Source organism: Tachypleus tridentatus, chromosome 8, assembly GCF_004210375.1.
Source record: "Tachypleus tridentatus isolate NWPU-2018 chromosome 8, ASM421037v1, whole genome shotgun sequence".
Classification (NCBI taxonomy): Eukaryota; Metazoa; Arthropoda; class Merostomata; order Xiphosura; family Limulidae; genus Tachypleus; species Tachypleus tridentatus.
In genome coordinates, this window is record NC_134832.1 from 90,435,503 (window position 1) to 90,457,506 (window position 22,004).

The following is a 22,004-nucleotide window of genomic DNA, read 5'->3' on the forward strand; positions in this document are numbered from 1 at the left end:
TGCAAATAGAGAAACAAAAATTTATTAACAAGACAATCATATTAGTGTATAGTACTTGAAAACGGTCAGTTATCAACTCAGTTACAAGATTACAGAATTAAATCACCTATGAATGGGTAAAAATAAATGTACTTCTTCATGGCCCCCGTCAATAAATAAATGTACATGTAACATATATCTAACATTTAGAGAAGATAATAACAAAAATGTATAAACTTTCAATGACAGGCTTGATAAATGCTGATAAAAAAATACAAAAGGAATAGAACTTAAACAAGGCATCCATCTTGTCAGTCCTTCGTAGATTTGAAATTCTCTAAAAAATTTTTTATTGATCAGAAGGTTCTATTTCCTTAGAATATTATGTGTAGAAAACATGAAATTTTACAACATTACTATTTTCCCATGTGATCACAAAGGTTTATCACAGCCAACAATCGTGTATGAAGATAGAAATATCTGTTCTTGGAATCTTATCGAGGACATAATAAAATCTAGAGACACAATAAGTACATTTCAAATATCTTCTTACTGGCTGGTATATACTTTGAAAATAATACAGTCTCAGAAACTGAAGTTATCAAAAAGGGAAAATTAAAATGAGGAAGTATGTGATTTAAAAAAAAAACGTTCAGTTTACGAAGCAAAACTATCTTATCCTCGTCAACACGTTTTCAGAGAAAAATACCTCAAAGTCACCTGATGTCCAACTTTGTTTAACGAAATTATATACACTAATAAAATACCCACAGTTTGTACTGATAGTTCATTCGTTGAGACATTTCCACGTAATATACTTTGTTTCATAATTTAGGTATTTATATGTTTGGTACTAAAGTTATTTATGACAGAGTCAGAAGGATATTAATTATGAATTTCGTATTTCCCTTGTTTTTGTAAAGAATCTTTCGCACAAAATAATTGATTTATTTAGATGATACTTTTAGTATTTAACTGTATAAAACAAACAAAATATGGTTTTATGCTATCTTGTTGCTTTTGCATTCATATGAAACTACCGCTTCTCTGTACTCCATAACATTTATATGTTCATTAACTACAATATAATATAAATGATCCGCACAAACAACGTTCAAACACAGTCTATTAATTGAAGATCTTTAGGTTTTACTGTACACAAGTGTCTCATGTGATACAAGCAAATACAATTTTTTATTAGAAACTGTCTCTATTATAACACAATTTCAACGTCCTGTATTACGTTAGCTAACATTGTGTTATTTGTTTGTTCTATGCGCTAAACTTATGTAGTTTCATCATCAAAAATAATCTTTAAGTGTCTAAAAACAGCAGATATATAAGCCTACCTCTTCCCTTTTAAAGAACTGAGAAATACAAACATTCAAATTAATTTGTTTTTACACCACTTCTATGTATTACTACTTATATAATAATGTTTGTTTTAGGGCTGGGCATGGCCAGGTGGATTAAGGCTTTCGACTCCCAATCTGAAGGTCGCAGGTTCGAATCCCCGTCGCACCAAACATGCTCACCTTTTCAGACGTGTACAAGAGTTCATAAACAATCAGAAGCTAACCTACAGCTCACTCAACCAAATCACATTTCATTTAGATGTGTTAGCGACAAAACGTACGTACTTACAAAACTTAACTGACTAAATGTATTACGTTCACATGCTAAATCAGTATTAACAACAATTTATTATTTAATAGTTTAGCTTTCGTACCATAAACAAAATATGTTGACAACTAAGATACATCAATAATAAACTGTAAAGTTTAAATGTAGAATATTTAATACTTAGAAATAAATTAGTCATTTTATCTAGTCTTATAACTCTCAATTAAAATAAAAGTCAGTTACCTAAACTGATACGCAGGTTTCCTATCCTAACAAGAATGAAAACGTTCTATCTTATAATTGTTAGATTTGTTTATCACAAAGCTACACAATGATCTACATCACAACTACTGAGTGACCAGGTGGGTTAAGGCGTTCGACTTGTAATCTGAGGGTCGCAGGTTCGAATCCCCGTCGCACCAAACATATTCGCCATTTCAGCGTTGGGGGCGTTATAATGTGACGGTCAATCCCACTATTCGTTGGTAAAAGAGAAGCCCAAGAGTTGGCGGTGGGTAGTGATGACTAGCTGCTTTCCCTCTAATCTTATTACACTGCTAAATTAGGGACGGCTAGCACCAACAGCTCTCGTGTAACTTTGCGCGAAACTCAAACCAAACCAATTATTCCCTTACATGAATATTATAGACTGCATTACTTATCCACATGTTAACCTATTAATCAAAACTGAAATAAGAAGTTACATTGTTTAATTAACTCAAGGTTAAGTATAATAATTTAAGAAATCTAGTATCCTACGTTTTCTACAGTATAAATAGTTTCAAACACTGGATATATATCTGGTATTCAGACTTAAAAACCATATATACACACACACACAGAAATTTTCCATAAAACATATATAGTCATGTACATAACATAATTCATCTTAGTCCATTATAATAGTGTAGTTATAACAAAAAAATTCAGTTAAGAGAAACAGTTATTTCATAAACACACAAACGTTCTTGGAGTGGTGACAATTTCTCAGTAACAATGAACCAGTAGGAAAAACGGAAAATGATTCACGAAATAGATAGAAGATAAATTCACTGGAAGGATCTACAACATTGATAGGACCTCCAGTGGTCGGGCTTCACGCCATCTTGAAATTAACATTAATCAGTCGATTTGATGTACAGGCTCGTGACCTCGTGATTGCTGAAAATGTGACAATGTTTTCCCCATCTGATCATACATTTAGCAGATTTGTACGTGTTTATCAAATACATTACGTTTTACCAATTTCAGCTTCTCAGATAGAATGAGAAAAGGAACATTAGTTGAAAATAAAATATAAGTGTACATATTTAATGTTAACTGTATCATCAACTATTCACTGCCCCAATATTCAAACGAAAAGAAACCAATCTGAACAACGATTATAAAATAACTTCAATCTCATTGCAATAAATTCAGTTTATAACTTGCTCAAAGAAAGTGATAACTGTAAACTTATACAAAAGATACCAGCACATACACAGAAGTGATTGTGCAGAGTTTATGTTCATATCTAGTACCTTTGTTGTTCTAATCCTTAAGTTTTTGTGCTTCAATCCACATTATTTTACATGATTTATGTGTAGACATTTTGGTAAGTCAGTCCGTTTACGGGGATTTCTTTTATACATTGAAGCCTCATGCCAAAGCTACTCACCAGCATACTTTCCTATCCTTTCTCTTCTGTTGCAGCTTTCTCCCACTACTGTTATTGTTTTATGCTCTTCTCCTTTCTTTCCTTTGCTTGTGACTTCATCACAGCCTGAGGTGATAAGTTGATATATTGTTCACTTCTTATCCTTATGAATACCACTGCGAAAACTTTGTCCAGATTCATTCCCTTTGTTGCACCCTCAGCACCAATCCTTGTCAAATGGAATTCCATTTTCTCTCCATCATCTTTTAGCCCCATCTCCTGTTCCTTTTTCTCCTTCTCTGGATCCCATTTCCAGTCATGTGTTTCCAAGGTGGTTCAGGATCTTCTTTTCAACAATACTATTAAACCTGTCGGTCACTTTACTTCTGGATGCTATTCCCAGTTGTTCCTTGTCTTAAAGAAGACCAAACACTGGTATCTGGTCATATACTTTCCTTCTTTCACCACAAAGCTTCAACTATAACTTTAGATAACAAAGGTAAACATTGGATACATACTTTCAGATCTCTATTTTTCCAGTATACCATTGTTGCCTTCAGTTTGTCATTGAGGGTCTAGTCTTTCATTCCATGCTGTTCCATTCAGTGTGGCCTCAGGTCTCTATGTTTTTTTTATTGGGTAGCCCAAGGCTTTTCTCCGTCTATTATACTTTCATAGTCTTCACTTTTACCAATATATGGATGACTGGTTGCTTTTAGCACTTTCGTTAAAAGCTTTGTACAACCACACAGTTTGTCTTGAAGAAACTACTCAATTGGGTTACCTTGTTAAGGTGGAGAAGTCCTTTCTTATCATAACTTAATAATATATGCACCTTATAGCTTTTTAGTTCCCATAACGGGCAGGTCCAGCCTTCTCCCCTTTTCCTGTGTTCTATGGAGCTATTAGTTCTGGAAATTTATAGTTTTTCACTGATGCTTTGATAAAGGGTTGAGGGGCATATCTGGACTTTCAGGAAATGTCCTGTCATTGGTCTTTGGTTGAGTCAAGATTCTATATCAGTCTTCTGGAACTTCTTGTAGCTTTTTGTTTGATAATTTCTTTCCAGTTTTGTTGCGCAACTTGGTCCTGATCTATTCCATTAATTTGAGTGTCTCATACATCAAACAGCAAGAAGGGACTCGCTCATGTTCCTTTTGTTTTTAAACATTAGGTCTCCTTTTCTGTGCCCATACACAACATGTTCATTTCTGTAGTTGTCTTTTGATCCTCAACTCTTTTGGAGGTTGTGTTTACAAAAGGGCAGTTCTCTGCTAGAACCATTTACTGTCCATTTCAGTACCAAACATACTTTCTTCTGGTCCTTGATTCTACATCCCTTGCCTTTGGTGGTCCATTCCTTCATTCATGATTGAATAAACCATTATCTTTATGCTTACCCACCTATCTGTCTCCTTCCCGGGGTTTTTATTATTATCCAAACCACTCCATCTCTGGTCTTTCTCATTTTCCCATTCTGGCCTGCCCAACTGTAGTTTGTGGTACTTGAACTGCTTCACTCAACACTTCCTTAACCCTTCTTCTATCCACACCCTTCCTCTGCCGACTTCACACATGTGTGTTTCACCCTACATTCCCACACACTAGCTTCATGTATGGTTTTGTACAGTCCCTTGTGATGTAGTCTGGCCCTTTCATACATGTAGCATTCCTTATTTCCAGTTTGGCCTTTCCTTCTTCCTTGTTGATTTATCAGAGAAAATTGTGAATATTTTGCTATTGATCTCTACAATGAAGTTTCTTTTTTTCCCATCTCAGTATGCCTCATCTCTTTGGCTGTTTGGCAATGGTTTTGACTGTTATGGGCCACAGGACAGCCTTTTTCCTCTACCTGCTTTTGCTGGGTGTTTTTATATTTCATTTCCTCCCTCTTGTTTTGATCCATTTGTCTCCTCAGCCATCTTCACCCTATAGTTTGGATGCCATTCCATTCTGTGGGAAGTGATGACTGGCCAAGTATACCCTTTGGCTGATGGCCCCAATCATACCTACTTCTGGATATAGACTCTAAGGGTTTGTGTTCTGGATGCGAGCTGGTCCAGCCATCAAATATGCATTCTATGGACTTTCAGGTCCATAATACCAACCATGGAGGTGCAGTGTTTTGCAAGACTGCTAACAGATTCATCCTCACAGTATACTGCATCATAAGTATGCCCATCCCAAACCATACAGACTCATGGGCTATCATGTATAAGAAAAGGGTATATCTGCCCATCCCTCTGTTCCTGTTTAATACTTCAATGCTTTTCAAAATAGGGTTCCATGATAACCCATTGCTCTTTTTACAATGATGCATTTATCTTAAATTGTTAATATACTATTTCCTCCATTCTTGTAGTGATGTAAGGGAGTTCTTAGCATCTATCAGCTCTTAACTACTGGGGTGACATATCATGAAGGATTCCTCAGTTGTGAGTTGGGTGTTTGTGTTCTGCCAGTGTATTTGTTGTGCACTCTCCTCTTACTGTGGACTTGATGTAAAATTCCAGATATCATCTGGTTATGGACTGAATGAATCCACCACATACAGTTTTCTTATCTGAGAAAAACAAGCCCAAAGGAAGAAAAGAAAATTACATTAAAATGCTGTATAAACTAAAAGAAGATCCAGGGTAGAGGCCACAATGTGAAATATAAAGTGGTCCTTGGTTTTGGAGGTGCTCCAGAAGGAATCACACTGCACTGGTGATATACCATTCATGTATCTTAACATACATTTCACAGTCTCACAGGAAGAAATTCATTTAAATGTTGTTTACCACAGGTTTTAATTTGTTATTTTTAATGCAGTCCTTCCTGTTTTTGTTTTGCTTGGTTGTTGAATATTAATTTTCTATACATATATTCCATGAATGTGATTTGCTGCTGACTATGTCACAATTCTCCATTACAGTGTTCAGTCTTTATGCAGGTATGTGTCATTGCCTTAACTTGTAGACAACTGTGTGAACTGTGATTTAGCCCAGCAAGCTGATTATAATAATTAAATTTCTGCTAAGGTTATAAGTGGTAATAGCAAGCGATATCTCACATGTTGTCCTGCTCTAAATACTTTTCATCCTATAACTCACACAAATCTATCCTGCAAAATAAATATTGAAGATTATCTATTGGCCTGTACTGAATTTAATATGAAATAGGTAAATCAAACTTAAAATCCATTACATATATGTATAAACTTAAATAGATTTGAAGTTAAAACCAATTTAATGAAGTTCATATAATTAAAGTATTTTAAAATTCATCCTTTTACTTATGTTAAAATAACGACATTAAAAATTGTTAATGAACAAACAAAGGGACTGCAGCAAAAGAACTTCTATTACTTTGAAATAAAAAACATATTCTTATCAATTGAGTTAAGATTTTAATAATTATAATTTTGTTTCTGCTTAACTTATTCATATACACATGTGTGTTTTTCTTCCTGATGTTTATACTAAAAGTCTGTAAGCTTCATTATCCCACACCAAGTATGATTATTGTTTCATACTTCTCCAATATTTTGTTCCCACCTCACCATTAGTCTTTTCATAGGCATTGTTTTGGTTAGTAACAATGCCATATATTTCTTTTCATCCAACTGCCTGACATGCAAGTACAGCATTAAACACAATCATACAAACTGTTAACTAAGGTGAAAAGCTACACTCAGTTCCACATCTTACTTTCTGTGAGTTGTTAGGGAACAAAGAGGATTTCAATTTTAAGTGTGTATAACAGGCAACACACAATCTCCTTTAACAACACCCCCCTCCCCAGAAAAATCACGCTTGTCTTATAATGCTGAACAATGCTCTTGAACTTTCAATGTTTTCAAGTGGGGATGAATGTATATGATTTTCAGAATTAGTTATACTTTCCATAAAATATCACTATTAGGCCTAGCAAACATTTTTCAATGCTGCATTCTTTATTCTGCCTTTGTGAATTTTATCAAGTAAAAGAAGAGCTTAAGACAACAACTTAGTATTTCACCCAAACTATAACTGCCATATCCATTCCCAACAACGTGTTTCATTCATTGCAGGACTCATTACATAAGTGTTAGGCCTATCATATTTTTAACATTAAACTCCTTATCCAGTCTCTCAGAAATTTCAAGAATTAGACCACACTGTATGTATGGTAAGATGTATCTTGCTCAACCCAGAGCTCATCAGGCTGACTGGGACATAAAACATAGAAGTGATGTTTTATGACAATTATAATTATGCTTTACCAGCTTGTAGAAGGCATTCTAACTATAACTACATTACATTTTTACACAAACAAAATGCCAATTTTCTCAAAAGGAATGTAATGCATACCAGTTAAACACAATCTATGTATTTAATTAAAACTGCACAATTCTGAAACAAGGTTACCAATGATAAAATAGTTACTATCTGTGTAAGTTCATTATATAGTCATACAAAACATTAACTTAATACATGATGGGTTACCACATATATATATATTGTTCATGTAATTACAGTAAATGAAATGTTAGGACCAAGTAACAAAGTTTCTTTATTTTGAAAACTACAAAACCATTGAAAACTGAACTACCTGTCCCCTGTTGTGCTGACTTCACACACCAATAGCATACAATGTAAAACTGATAAGTAAAAACTTGTAAAGTATTATGCATACAGTCATGTGAAAAAGTTAGGACACCCTATGAAAGCCTGTGTATTTTTGTAACATTTTTGGGTATGTAGATATTTAATCTAAATTTTAGCAATACTGAGAGATTATAGGAATATAACTAAACAATTAAAACTGAAGAAAAGACTTTTCAAGATCTTCTGTAAATGAAATTCTACAAAAATGCATATTCTAAGTGAGGAAAAAATTAGGACACCTCCACATTTATTCCCACTTAAAATGGCTCAACTCACACACAAGTGTATTACACCATGTGCACATGATTAGAAGATCGTAACCCAGCATTTTGAATGAGGCTTGCCCTATTTAAACCTCAGACGTTTAGTTTGGTGTTATCCTGAATGTTGAAGTAAGAGTGATCACCATAGTGAGAGCAAAAGAGCTGTCTAAAGCCTTCAGAAAGAAAATTGCAGCAGCTTATGAGTCTGGTAAGGAATTTAAAAAGATCCCAAAAGATTTTGAAATCAGCCATTCCACTGTCTGGAATATAGTCAACAAGTGGAAGGCTTTCAAAACAACTGCCAACATGCCCAGGTCTGGTCGTCCAAGCAAGTTCATCTCAAGAGCAGACTGCAAGATGCTACAAGAGGTCTCCAAACACCCTAACATGTCATCACAGGATCTACAGCACGCTCTGGCTACTGTTGATGTGAAAGTGCATGCCTCTACAATCAGAAAGAGACTGCACAAGTTTAACTTGCATGGGAGGTGTGCAAGGAGAAAACCTTTGCTCTCTAAGAGAAGCATCAAGGCCAGCCTGAAGTTTGCCAGAGAGAATGTAGACAAAGACCAGGACTTCTGGAATAATGTTCTTTGGACAGATGAATCCAAAATTGAATTATTTGGACACTAGAACAGAGGACATGTTTGGCATAAGCCAAATACAGCATACCAGGAAAAGAACCTCATACCAACTGTGAAGTATAGAGGTGGAAGTGTCATGGTTTGGGGCTGCTTTGCTGCAGCAGAACCTGAACAGCTCACAATCATAAAATCCACCATGAATTCTACTGTGTATAAGAGGGTGTTTGAGGATCACGTGAGACCATTTGTACGAAAACTAAAGCTGAAGCAGAATTGGACCCTGCAACATGACAATGACCCAAAACATACCAGTAAATCCACTAAAGACTGGCTGAAAACTAAAAAATGGAGAGTCCTGGAATGGCCGAGTCAAAGCCCAGATCTTAATCCCATTGAGATGCTGTGGGGTGACTTGAAACGGGCTGTACATGCAAGAAACCCCTCAAACATCTCACAGCTGAAATAATTCTGGATTAATGAGTGGGGCAAACTTTCTTTAGACCGACGTCAGAGACTGGTAGATGGCTACAAGAAGCGTCTCACTGCAGTTATTTCAGCCAAAGGGGGTAACACTAGCTATTAGGAGGTAGAGTGTCCTAACCTTTTCCTCAGTTAGAATATGCATTTTTGTAGAATCAAAAAGGCGCTAAACTGCGTAGTTTTAGTGCAGAAGAAAAGTAAATGGTGAATAAGATATAGAACTAAAAATAATTAATTGTGACGATATATCTTCTTCTTGTTTAAATATCTAAATCTTATTTATACATGTTAATTTGATCTTTCTTATTATTTATCCAAACTTTTCTTCTCCAATTTTGCAGAACAATACTCATTACAACAGGCATTATATTAATGTATAATTTTATAAGTATTGTTACCTGAATATTATCTTTGATAATGACAATATAGTTACTACAAGCTTCAACACTAATATATTCAGTGTAATTTCAACAGTGATTTATGTTATAAACGCATCTTAGCAACATAAATCTTTATAGAAAAGTAAATCGAAAGAGAGACAGTGAAGTTACAGTGAATAATAGATTTATTATTGCGTATTATATTTGCCTTAGTCATTTTCATTACAGAAACTACAGTGTTTTGAAGAGTTATTTTACTAACAAGCTTGTGAAACCTACGTACACGTACATCCATCAAGGAGAAGATATTGAAGATATTGTAGTTCAATGTATTCCACCTAATTACAAACAAAAACATTTAATCAGCAATGTTGTTAGCCACAAATGGACAAGTCGAACAGGTACAATTGGACCTGTAGGAAACAAAATCAGAATGGACAAGTATACAGGCAACCTTATAATCAAAGACTTTCAAGCTTTCGATATGGGTGATTACAACTGTAATGTTATATACTGGAATGAAGACATCAGGCCACGAACCAAACAAGAAATCGTTGTTAACCATTATTTAAAAGGTAGATAACTTGTACTGAATATTTATAATTTCATCTAAATATTTATCTTTCACTTAGAAAATAATTTCCAGTAACATAATATTCTAACTAACAAGAATTTAGAGATAACATTAATTTAAATATGTCATGGAATCTAATGATATGATATTTGTTCAATAACAAACGTTCAAGGTTCATACAGAAATACACGGGTAGTGAGTGGCTGTAAAGTTACTTATGTGGGCAAAACTAAGCGCCATTTGAAAGTTAATTTTGGAATATATAGGAATACCGCGCAGATCGTTTGTTTGTTTAAAGTTAAGCACAAAGCGATACAATGGGTTATGTGTGCTTTGCCCACCTCGGGTATCGAAATTAAGTTTATACCTTTCTAAGTTCATAAACATACCATTTGGGCCACTCGGGTGCACATAGATCTTTACCACCATAACAGACGGATATACAGACATTGAAATTACCATTAAAATTCTTCTAATTGCAAAATGGCCCGTCATAACAAGGCGGGTTAGGGTGTTCGACTCGTAATTTAATGGTCGCGGGTTCGAATCGCCGTCGCACAAAACATGCTCGCCTTTTTAGCCATGTGGGCGTTATTATGTGACGGTCAATACATTCGTTGGTAAAATAGTCCAAGCGTTGACGGTGGTTGGTGATGTCTAGCTGCCTTTCCTCTAGTCTTACATTGCTAAATTAAGGACGACTAGCGCAGATAGCCCTCGAGTCGCTTTACGCGAAATTCAAAAACAAACTAATTGCGAAGGTACACACGAATCAAAATATTCAACAAGTACTGTTCAAACTGATATTGTTTTAATCAACCATCTGTAATTCGTGTATTATAAATTGTGACTGATGAATATGTAGTATTCCATTTCTGGTTTATCATATTGTATGTATTGACGCATTTTCCTTAATTTTCATTTCTCAAAAGTAATCAGTTTTTTTATTGCCCCCAGTAGGCTGCTTTCTAATATCCATATTCTCACGTGTCATGTGGACTTCACAAAAATAGACTAAATCAAACATGCGACACCTTATGTCAGAGCGCTTTCAAAAGGGGAACATTTCTTTCTCATTGGCAAACTAGAAATCACCGTTTTGTTTTGCTTCTGTCTATTTGTGATCTTTAACATAGTTTATGTCTTATAGGGTAACCCGTTAAGGAATATTGGAGAGACGGACTAAGTAGCCGGAGGGGGGTCAAGTTCTGAGCGTTAATGAAGCAAAATAATCGTGAGGTATGACTACTGACTAAAGAAAAGAAACACCAAACAGATGTAATTAAACAATAACCCAAAAATTATCATAAACAGATGGCAGTTTATCAGATTTTATAGTGCTCTCATATGATCAACAAAAATAAAGATTATTGAACAATAAACTTGTAACGGAACTGATTTCTGCGCTTTCACGTGTCCATTTGAGCTCAACTTTCGTTTGAAAGACTCGATACTCAACTAACTTGGTAGACATTTTAACGGGCGGTCTTTGTCACTGTTGAGCCCCGAGAAAAATTCATTATGGGGCCTTCATTATTGTTAATTAATTATTATTAAGTATTTTGTTAATATACTTTTGACAACCATAGCATTGGGGACACTTCCATATGTGAGACCCCGGGTAATTGCCGAGTTTGGGCAACAGGTAAGACCACCTGTATTTGGGTTCTAAGATCTAACAAGCTCTTAATAGGCGTGATAGACAATTAGGATCGCTAAGAAAATGTTGTTCCTCTTCGCCCAAAGACACACAACCACAGTCTTTTGTAAGGAAAGCTCGAAGCTACTTTAGTGACTTTCAATGATGTTAAAAATTCGCAATCCTTCTATTAGAGTATTTTTCATAATTCTTTTGACATAGTTTCTATTGTTATGTATTATTTTGACTTTAAACTTTCAAAATAGTCAAAGATGTTCCTCATGAGTATCATGCCGACATAAGACTCATCGATGTTACTGAGTAGTGATGTGATATAAACATTCCAGCTTAAGATGTTTAACTAACTGATGGCTTAAGCTTATAAATTTACAAAAAATTATAAAATCGTTTATAAACAAAAAATTTAATTAGAAACATATCGTCATTAAAACTTCGTGTTAAAACATACAGAAAATATTGTTTAAGAGTTTTAAGCAAAATGGTTAACTTGGAACTTTTTAAGAGTTTTATCTAATTTCTTATTTCAGTTTATTTGCCACAAGATAACAAGGTCATCTGTCCGTATGGATACATGTTAGTGAAAAGAAATTGCTGTAAATTGTGAATAACGATATACTTTTGTTTTATTCTCCTAATTTGTTTATGAAAAAAAATCTGTTTCGTGGAAATATATGTTTACATTAATTTAAAGATAAAACATGAAGCGCATTTAGATTCATCACAACATATATGCTTTTACTGAAACCTTGTAGTGTTTTTGTTAGTTTATTTCTTCAAGTATATTTTTCACGAGAGAATGATGAAAAATCGACTTTGAATTTGAATTTCTTTTACACAAAGTATCTTGGATGGACACAATATATTTTATGTTAATATGTGGAGTAAGCGATATATGTAATAAATTTTTGTGACTTTCAATTAAAATGAAATATTGCAATAGGAAAATATTTGTACAAATTATATCATCACATAAAAGTTTACAAGTTAGTTAAAATTTCAATGAGACCTACAACTTACTATACATGATGAAAACGGAAAGCGTTTCCTAGTGGACAGGCCCGGTAGATACTGGTAGAGATTTAGTTACTGCTTTGTGGCCATTATACTGCAACGACCAATTTCACTATTCGTTGGCCCGGCATGGCCAGGTGGGTTAAGACGTTCGACTTGTAATCCGAGAGTCGCGGATTTTAGTCCCCGTCGCGCCAAACATGCTCACCCTTTCAGCCGTTGGGGCATTATAATGTTCGGCCAATCCCACTATTCGTTGGTAAAAGAGTTGGCGGTTGTTGGTGATGACTAGCTGCCTTCCCTCCAGTCTTACATTGCTAAATTAGGGATGGTTAGCGCAGATAGACCTTGTGTACTTTTGCGCGAAATTCAAAACGAACCAAACCTCGTGGACCGCGTTGCGGTCAACCATTCAACTGGCCCCAGGTTCATTTGTTTTCAACTATTCGTTGCATCGTGTTTAAGAATAAGTTTACAGAAATGCAAACAATTGTCCACAAATTGTTAACAAAAACATTAATGAATGTACTGTGGAAAATATCACACATTAAAAACATTTTTCAAATATTACGTTTTGCTACTGTTGTTAAAAAAGAGGTTACTTTACGAAAATAATCCCGAGTGGCACAGCGGTTTGTCTGAAGACTAACACCGCTAGAAATCTGGTTTCGATACACATCGTGATCAGAGCACTGACAGCCTAATGTGTAGCTTTGTGCTTAATACCGAACAAACTAAATTATAGATATTATTTTATTAATTAGGAAATCTTAAGCCATACTAAATGTTTCATAGTTTAACACATATTTAAACCATTTACATGAAAAATCTTGGAAAACGTTTTCATTTTTAAGGAACTTAGCAGAGTGCCTTATTGTGAAAACTATTGTTTAAGATACGAAACCAATACTTTTTAATCATGTTTGTGTGTTTTTGTGTAATATTTTTAAGTTAACAAGAATAAATCGAATTAGAATACATGAAAAGTATATATACATATATATACACACACACACACACACACACAACGCTATTTCAAGTTGCTCTTCACTATTTTCTTTTATTCGTTCGATGCACCTGATGAATCTTTTGGGAAATATATTAACAAAGCAGCTCTTACAGAAAACTTATAAATACTATAAAATATTTATATATAAAACTAAATATTTAAGAACTTGTGTTAATTCTGTTACACGATTTAATTCCTTTGATTTTATAAAGTTTTGGTGTTTAGAACATGGTTAAATATATATGTTAAAAAATTATTCCTTTCTTTGAGTTCCGGCCCGGCATGGCCTAGCGCGTAAGGCGTGCGACTCGTAATCCGAGGGTCGCGGGTTCGCGCCCGCGTCGCGCTAAACATGCTCGCCCTCCCAGCCGTGGGGGTGTATAATGTGACGGTCAATCCCACTTTTCGTTGGTAAAAGAGTAGCCCAAGAGTTGGCGGTGGGTGGTGATGACTAGCTGCCTTCCCTCTAGTCTTACACTGCAAAATTAGGGACGGCTAGCACAGATAGCCCTCGAGTAGCTTTGTGCGAAATTTCCAAACAAACAAACAAACAAAATCTTTGAGTTCCATGCCCTCCTGGACAGTTCAGAAGTAAAAAACCAAGAAGAGTGTGTTCCCTGTCCCAAGGATCATTACAGTGATTATTTTGGATCCCACAAATGTTCGGCTTGCCCAGAAAGACGATTTACAAACCCTGGAGCCTCTTCACGGGATGCATATAAACGTAAGTTTTATCAGATACTTATAATCGCTTTATAAACGACTTTATCTCAGTTATATTTAACAATTCTACTGCTGCAAGTGCTTAACTCTCAAATAACTTTAGAACTTCTAGTCAGTATCATTAACAAGTCATGTTATTTATGTAGTTTAATGTTATCTACTTCTTATATAGATAGTAAAGCAACTTTCGCTGTGAACTTAATACCAAGTTCAGACAATTGACCTGTTTCTACTATTCAGACAATTTGTTATAATTTTATTTTTTGATATCCCTAACAATCTGAATTATACGCTCTCACAATACAGAATGTAAAATACAGTAGCGTGTTGTTGTATTTGCAAGTTATGGAACATTAGGCTACAAGCTTAGCATCTTATATCCGAATTATTACAAAAAACGTTTCGAAATAAAAATATTCTTATATCATGGTTGACAACTACGTAGAAGTGAAGACACTGTTTTAAAAGGGGGCTCAGTTTTCCTATAAACAGAAAACACTTAAGAATTCGACAAGTTAGGACTATAAGGGGCTCTAATCTATCCCGAGCAACTTCATCATCTATTATGATTAGTGAATAGAAGAAATAAATGAAAAACAACAAAGGTATTGTGATGAAGCTGGACACATTGTTTTATTGGTTAAAAGAGTAATAAACAATAATTTGAGCTGACAAAGGATTATAAGCTAACAGTTTACAAATCAGCAACTGTTTTCATTTGAAAAATGTTTGAAGGAGCGGGAATCAGAGTATATCTTCAAAGTCCACAATGTAACTATACAATGGACATTTATTCATTTAGTCATTTTAAAACCGGTATTAGAATTCGATAAAGAGAGAAGAGTAAAATTTGAAAAGTGTGACTGGTCAAAAACTGACATAATCAGCGGTTACTAATAATGTTAATGAAACTGAGTACGATCGGAACGAATGGAAGTAATACGACACAGTTCTCGTGTTATTAAGATTAATCTCAACTATTTTGCACACAAGTGCAAGAGCAGGAGACGGGATGGAGCAGCCCCTCTAGCTTGTAATACATAGAGCCACTTGAACAGATTTTTAATTTTAATTCGGGCAAAATTGAATCAGAAAATATTAAATAAATCGAGCAAAAATTGTACAACTACCCTTTGAAACATATTCCCTACGTCTATGATTTGACATATAACGAACTTTAATAAAACTCTATAAATGAGTATTTATACAAATGTTTGCACAATGATCTGCATACATAGGATGCCTTTTCCACAAATAAATTTTAAAAAAGCTATATATCTGATTTAATAGAAACACCATCTGCAACTTAAGTTACGACTAGGTTTATAACAAATGATTTCGGTGCTTCATTCTCCTTGGTTGGCTTTAGTTACAGGTATCGGAATTTTTAATGAGTTGAAATTAAATATTTTTCACAGGTTAAATATTACGCAACTGGTGCGGTCTCAATATATTTATTGAGAAACAATATCAATGTTAAACAATAATAATATTGTTTTAATTTCAGCACCCATGATAGAAAAGCTATTTACGCCTTCACGTGTGTTTGCCACGGTGGGAATACCACTTCTAATACTTTTATTACGGTAAGCATAATATAATTGTTGGTTTAATTTGTTTATTGTTAGGTACAGAGGCATTCAATAGGGTCGAATTCCTTACTGTACTGTTATTAATCCTCATGTTTATATCTAAGTTTATATCTGTATGATTTATTATCAACATTTTGAAATTGATATCTTATAAAGTAAATTTTAAATGGTACTTACGAGTCTTATACTGATTTAATAATTAATAGGCTTATGACTAAGGGAGGTGTGGTGTAATAAAACACGAAATTTTAACTTGTACTAACAATGGGTAAAACAATTTAGATTCAACTGATAATTGTCAGTATTCGTCAGAGACATTTACTCACCAGTTAACTCATTTAATATACAATTAATATTTTTATTTCATCTCCTAACCTGGAATATAATTTAAAATTGTTCTCTAAGATTGGAGCTTTGCGATGTTTGTTAAAGCAATTAAGAATCTTATCATGAAACGTGTCAATTAGTCATTGTACTAATATACTACTGTAATATTTATAATGATGTTGAAGTCAGGCAGATTACATTAAGATTGCTGCTATTTATCGGTTAGCTCATATTTCCTTTGATACAAATATACTTATACTTATAGACTTATCAAAATTATATTCTTTTTTTTTCAGTATTATAATTCGTAAACGAAGAAGTCTCAAAGTATCACTTTGTAAAAACAGAAATTCAGGGAGAGAAAGAAACTTCGATTATATAAAATATTCACCAGTTGGAGATTTTAGTTTAAAACATGAAGATGCAGAAAAAACTACAAGAGTTCCACAAAGAAAAATTTATCAGAAATTTGTGACGTGAGTGTTAATAAATTTAGTTCAAGATCCTATTAAGTAATTATGCAATTAATGCAAAAATGTAGTTTTTTTTTTTTGTTTATTGTGAAGCATAAACCCACGCAATAAACTATCTAAACGAAATCCGGTTTTTGGCCTTATAAGCTTTCAGATTCAACACTGGGGTACTGGAGAAAAAACTCTCGAGATCGACTCTCGTCATGGAACGTGACTGTCATTACGGTCTTACTGGCATTATACTGTGACGACCAATCTCACTATTCATTAATAAAGAGCAGTCCCTATCTTGTTTGTCACTTAAAAGTAAGAGACGGATAGCTAAGTAACCTTAGGCTCGTACGAAATTCAATAACAACAACTAAAACAATAAAGCCGACAAAAAAGCTATCTGTACCACCAATTAGATTGAAAGCAGCTAGCTAACACACCAGTCACAAATACTTGAACTATTATAGTCGAGTTATGGGGCTTCATAGTCACTCTTATAAAACACTCAAATACGGAAGATCTAGAGTAAATTCGCAGTAACGGAATTCGAACTGTGGGCCCACTCTATCTGCTAATGCCCATTGGACAAGTGATTACATCAAATTGACCAAAACAATAATCTAGATGTGTACCTAATTAGACAGGAAATCTACTGACACAAAATATACATTGACTACAGAGTGATTTCCGGAAAAGACGTACTTTATAATTATTGTACTTACACTTGAATAAATATTCAATTTATATTCTAATTTGAATATGCAGACTCAAGACCACCGTTATCGAATGACAAATCATTGTTCTGAATAAGATGCAAATTTGCTTCAAGTTTGACTTCAAAGAATTAGTTCATAAACATATTTATCTAAAATATTTAAGTTTTATCACATTTTATAATTAAATTAAGTTTACGTTTGACTTTACAACCTTAAGGTAGGTCTGGTTGGTTGATTGATTTAGTGTTTTGTGGCACAAAGCAGCTAGGCTATCTGCGCCAAATGTCCAGTGAAAAGGTAAAAATAAATTAAATTTAGTAAAATACAAAAGGATATAAAGGTAAAACAAAACAGCACTGAAAAACAAAATAAAACAACATAAAACCAATGTGATACCTTGTCTACTCGTACAATGTTGAGAGAGAAAGCAGAGTAAGAGAAGTTGTAAAGGACTTTCCTCTAGCATAATGGTAATGATCATAACCCGCCAGGAAGACTAACAGGTAAGTTCAAGAACCATCGTCAGTCACCTGAAGTTGGCCTTTCCAGTCCTGGTTCCGGGTTGTGTGTCATAACAGCCATTATCAAAAGGTAAAGTAATAAAAGTTTTAAAAGACATGTAGCAAAATCGTATTAATAATTAGCCAAATATCCGGTAAAAAGGTAAAAGTAAAGTAAATGTAGTAAAATTCATAAAAGGAAATGAAGGTAAAAACATAAAATGGCATAAAACCAATGTTGACATCCAGTCTACAAAGTTGTAAAGGACTTTCTGTAGCATAATGGCAATGATCGTAACCTGCCAGGAGGACTAACAGGTAAGTACAAGAACCACCGTCAGTCACCTGAAGTTGGTCTTTCCAGTCTTGGTTCCGGGTTATGTGTCATTATGACCAGTGCCAAAAAATAAAGTAATAAAAGTGTTAAAAGACGCAGCAAAATTGTAATAACAACTCGCCAGGACGACTAACATGCAGTTCAAACAGTAGCGTTAGTCACCTGAAGTTGGCCTTTCCAGTCCTGGTGTCGAGTTATTCAATGTTCTGGCCATTTTCCAATTTCAAATTGAACTAGAGATTAAGACTCTTAAAAGGGAACCACAATTAACAAGGTGTAATGAATAAATATCAAACACTTAAATGAGGTTAAAAAGATTAATGGCCATTAAAAAACTAAAAATTTATCAAAGTGGACAGTGTCACCGTCACCAATAACACTGTCCAATGTTACGAACAAACCTTGAGACAGAACATGTTTAAAATGGTACCATCATTGAGAGTCATAATGATGGCAAGACAGAAAAATGTGGCTTACTGTGACCTGAATGTTACACAGACAACATACTGGTACATCAGTCCCAGCTAAAAGAAAACGATGAGTTAAGAAAGTGTGACCAATGCGTAGTCTAGTTAGAACAACTTCTTCCTTCTGAACCTTACAGAAGCTAGACGGTCAAAGCCCAATATGTGGTTTTATTTGGAAAAGCTTGTTGTCGCGTTGCTCACTCCAAGTGGACTGCCAGCTGGCACAGAGACGAGACTTGAATACAGGACCATAGTCCATTTACAGAATAGGCAGAGGGGTGATAGTGCAAGAGCAGATAAATTTAGCTGCTGTGTCTGCAAGCTCATTACCGCGAATACCAACGTGGCCTGGTATCCAGAAAAACTGGACAGAAGTAGTTGTTAATGAGAAATGGACCAGTCGGTTTTGAATATCTGCGAGAACATGGTGTGAGCCAACGTGAAGCAATTCCAGGGACAGAAGAGAACTAAGCAATTCAGTATAAATAATGCAGTTGGAATAATGAAGCTTAGCTCCAATATGATCCAGGGCAAGAGATATGGCGTAGAGTTCAGCAGTGAACACAGAAGCTGTAGAGGGGATTCTGCACACAACTACCGAACTGCAACAAACCATGGCAGAGCCCACAGAATTACCTGATTTGGAACCATCCATATAAATTGGAATGGAAAGATTGTTCGATAGATATTCAGTAAATAAAATATGGTACTTCCAATCGGGAGTATCTGCCTTTCTCAGATGACTTAAAGAAAGGTCACATTTTGGGACTGCAATAAGCCATGATTGGATGGGCTGACCAGTGGAATCTGCAATGTTATCCAAGGACAGACCCAATTCATCCAATTGCACCTGGATGCAAAGGCCAAACAGAGCAATGGCAGATCGTCTGTTCTGAAAGGTATGGCCCACTGAGGAAGGAAAACACATCCCCAGGTGGGATGCTTTGGTAAGGAACAAAGTTTCAAAGAACATAGTAAAGACAGTTGTAAATAGCAAAGGTGCAGAGAAGGTTCATGAGATTCTTCGTATAAGCTTTGAACTGGGGAGGTGCAGAAAGCCCCAGTGCAGAGTTGAAGTCCTTGATGATGAATGGAGTCCAGCATGTTTGAGGCCAAGGGTCTGGCAGAGCCATAGACCATTGATCCATAGTCGAGTTTCGATCGAATAAGAGCACGATAAATCTTTAACACAGAACATCAATTCGCTCCCAGCTGGTGGTAGAGTACACGGAGGATGTTCAATGCTCTTGTGCATTTGACCCGTAGCTGCTTGGAGTGTGGTATAAAGTCAGCTTACGGTCAAAGACAAGTCCCAAGAACTCAGTCTCAGGGACCACTGATAGCAAAACTTCACTGGTACAGAGTTCAGGATCAGGGTGAATACCCCATTGGCGGAAAAAGTGCATGCAAACGGTTTTAGAGAGAGAAATTAAAGCTGTTTACCGTGGTCCACTTCAGTACATGATTGAGGGCAGTTTGTAGTTGTCACTCAATATCTAATGTACAACTGACACGAAATGTGAAAGTTGTCGACATAGAACCCATTTGCAACTGTGAGAGGGAGTTGTTCAGTGACGGCATTTATCTTTATACTGAAAAGTGTGACACTCAGAACACAGCCCTGAGGGACCCCAAGTACCTGTAGAAAAGAACGGAAAAGTGTCAAACACACATGAACTTGGAATCTCCTCTCCATAAATTTTTTTAATAAACATGGGTAAATGGCCACGTAACCCATATGTATGGAGGTCTTGCAAGATGCCATACCTCCATGTTGTGTCCTAAGCCTTTGCAGTGTCAAAGAATATTGATACAAAATGTCATTTGAGAACGGTTTCTCTAACTGATGTTTCAAGTCGAATTTGATGGTCCATGGTGGAGTGCTGACCTCGAAACCCACACTGGGTGGGCAAGAGCAGGTTGTTTGATTTGAGGAACCAAACAACACGAGCATTAACCATCCCCTCTAAGGTCTTACAGAAACAGCTCGATAAAGCAATTTGACGGTAGTTTGATGGAATCATGGGATCCTTCCCAGGTTTAGAGAAAGGTAGGACAAAAGCCTGGTGCCAGGCATCAGGAGAAACATTCTCCTGCCAGATCTGTTAAAAAACAACCAGAAGGATAGCAAGAAAAGCAGAAGATAGATGGTTCAGCATGTCATAGTGTACATAATCTGGTCCAACCGATGTACTGCAACACTAATGAAGAGCCAGTTTCAGTTCCACCAGTGTAAAGGGGCGATTATAGTCATAGAGACAATCAGCTCAAAAGAAAAAAATGTAACTGCTCTGCCCGAGTCTTGATAGCTAAGAAGGTGGAGGAGAAAGCAGATGTGCTAGATACCTGGCAAAAGCTTTCACCTAGAGTATCAGAGATGCTCCGGATATCAGCTACTTCCTGGCCATCAGAGAGTAAGATCGAGAGGGAACAGAATTGTAGTGCCCACTGACCTTGCAAACCCTGTCCCATATGACCTTGGAACTGGTGGTAGAAGATATACTAGTTGTGAACTTAACCCAAGTTTCCTTCTGGCTTTGACGTCTTACCCACCTAACATGTGCACGGGCCCATTGGAAAGCAATGCAGTTCAAAAGTGTGGGATATCTACAGAAAGTATCCCAGGCCCATTTTTGAGCCTTCCATGCCATGTAGCAGGCAGGATTCCACCACAGATGAGGATATCCTGGAAAAACATTTCAAGGTTTTAGGAATACACTGAACAGCTGCTAGTATAATACAGTCAGTTACTGCTGCCACACAGTCGTCTGTTGATGGCTGACTCACGATAGCAGGATCAAGTTCTGTGAGAGCAGTGAAAGTGGACCAGTCTGCCTGATCCAGCTTCCACTGGAGCATGCGGGTAGGGTGGCATCGACCACAGCTAGTCTCTCTCAAAAGTATAGGAAAATGATCACTGCCTAGTGAGAACCCTCCATGAAAAATGGGAGAATAATGAAGGGGAGCAAACCGAGAGATCAATAGCAGTAAAGGACTAACTAGGTGCGTGAAAATTAGTGGAAAAACCAGTATTGAAAAGTGAAAGAT

At 35.7% G+C, this 22,004-nt stretch overlaps 2 protein-coding genes and 1 long non-coding RNA gene across 7 annotated transcripts in view; 2 read left to right on the forward strand and 1 right to left on the reverse strand.

Annotated features, from left to right (window-relative positions):
* Positions 1-11,431, forward strand: part of LOC143222916 (uncharacterized) — a 24,902-nt gene extending 13,471 nt beyond the window's left edge. For both annotated transcript variants that reach the window (XM_076450092.1, XM_076450091.1), the window contains exons 2-4: positions 1,428-1,611; positions 9,805-10,151; positions 11,301-11,431. In XM_076450092.1, coding sequence (XP_076306207.1) covers positions 1,428-1,611; positions 9,805-10,151; positions 11,301-11,305 — 536 coding nt within the window. In that variant the 3' untranslated portion in view covers positions 11,306-11,431. The remainder of the gene's footprint in view (positions 1-1,427; positions 1,612-9,804; positions 10,152-11,300) is intronic.
* Positions 1-22,004, reverse strand: part of LOC143222917 (uncharacterized) — a 57,863-nt gene continuing 35,859 nt past the window's right edge. For 2 of the 4 annotated variants that reach the window (XR_013012585.1, XM_076450096.1), the window contains one exon: positions 1-9,914. The gene's annotated coding sequence lies outside the window, so the exon portion shown is untranslated. The other 2 variants (XM_076450093.1, XM_076450095.1) reach the window with 1 other exon arrangement.
* Positions 14,431-16,952, forward strand: LOC143223958 (uncharacterized). The gene is made up of 3 exons (XR_013013185.1): positions 14,431-14,554; positions 16,061-16,139; positions 16,769-16,952. It is a non-coding gene; the product is annotated as an uncharacterized LOC143223958 (long non-coding RNA).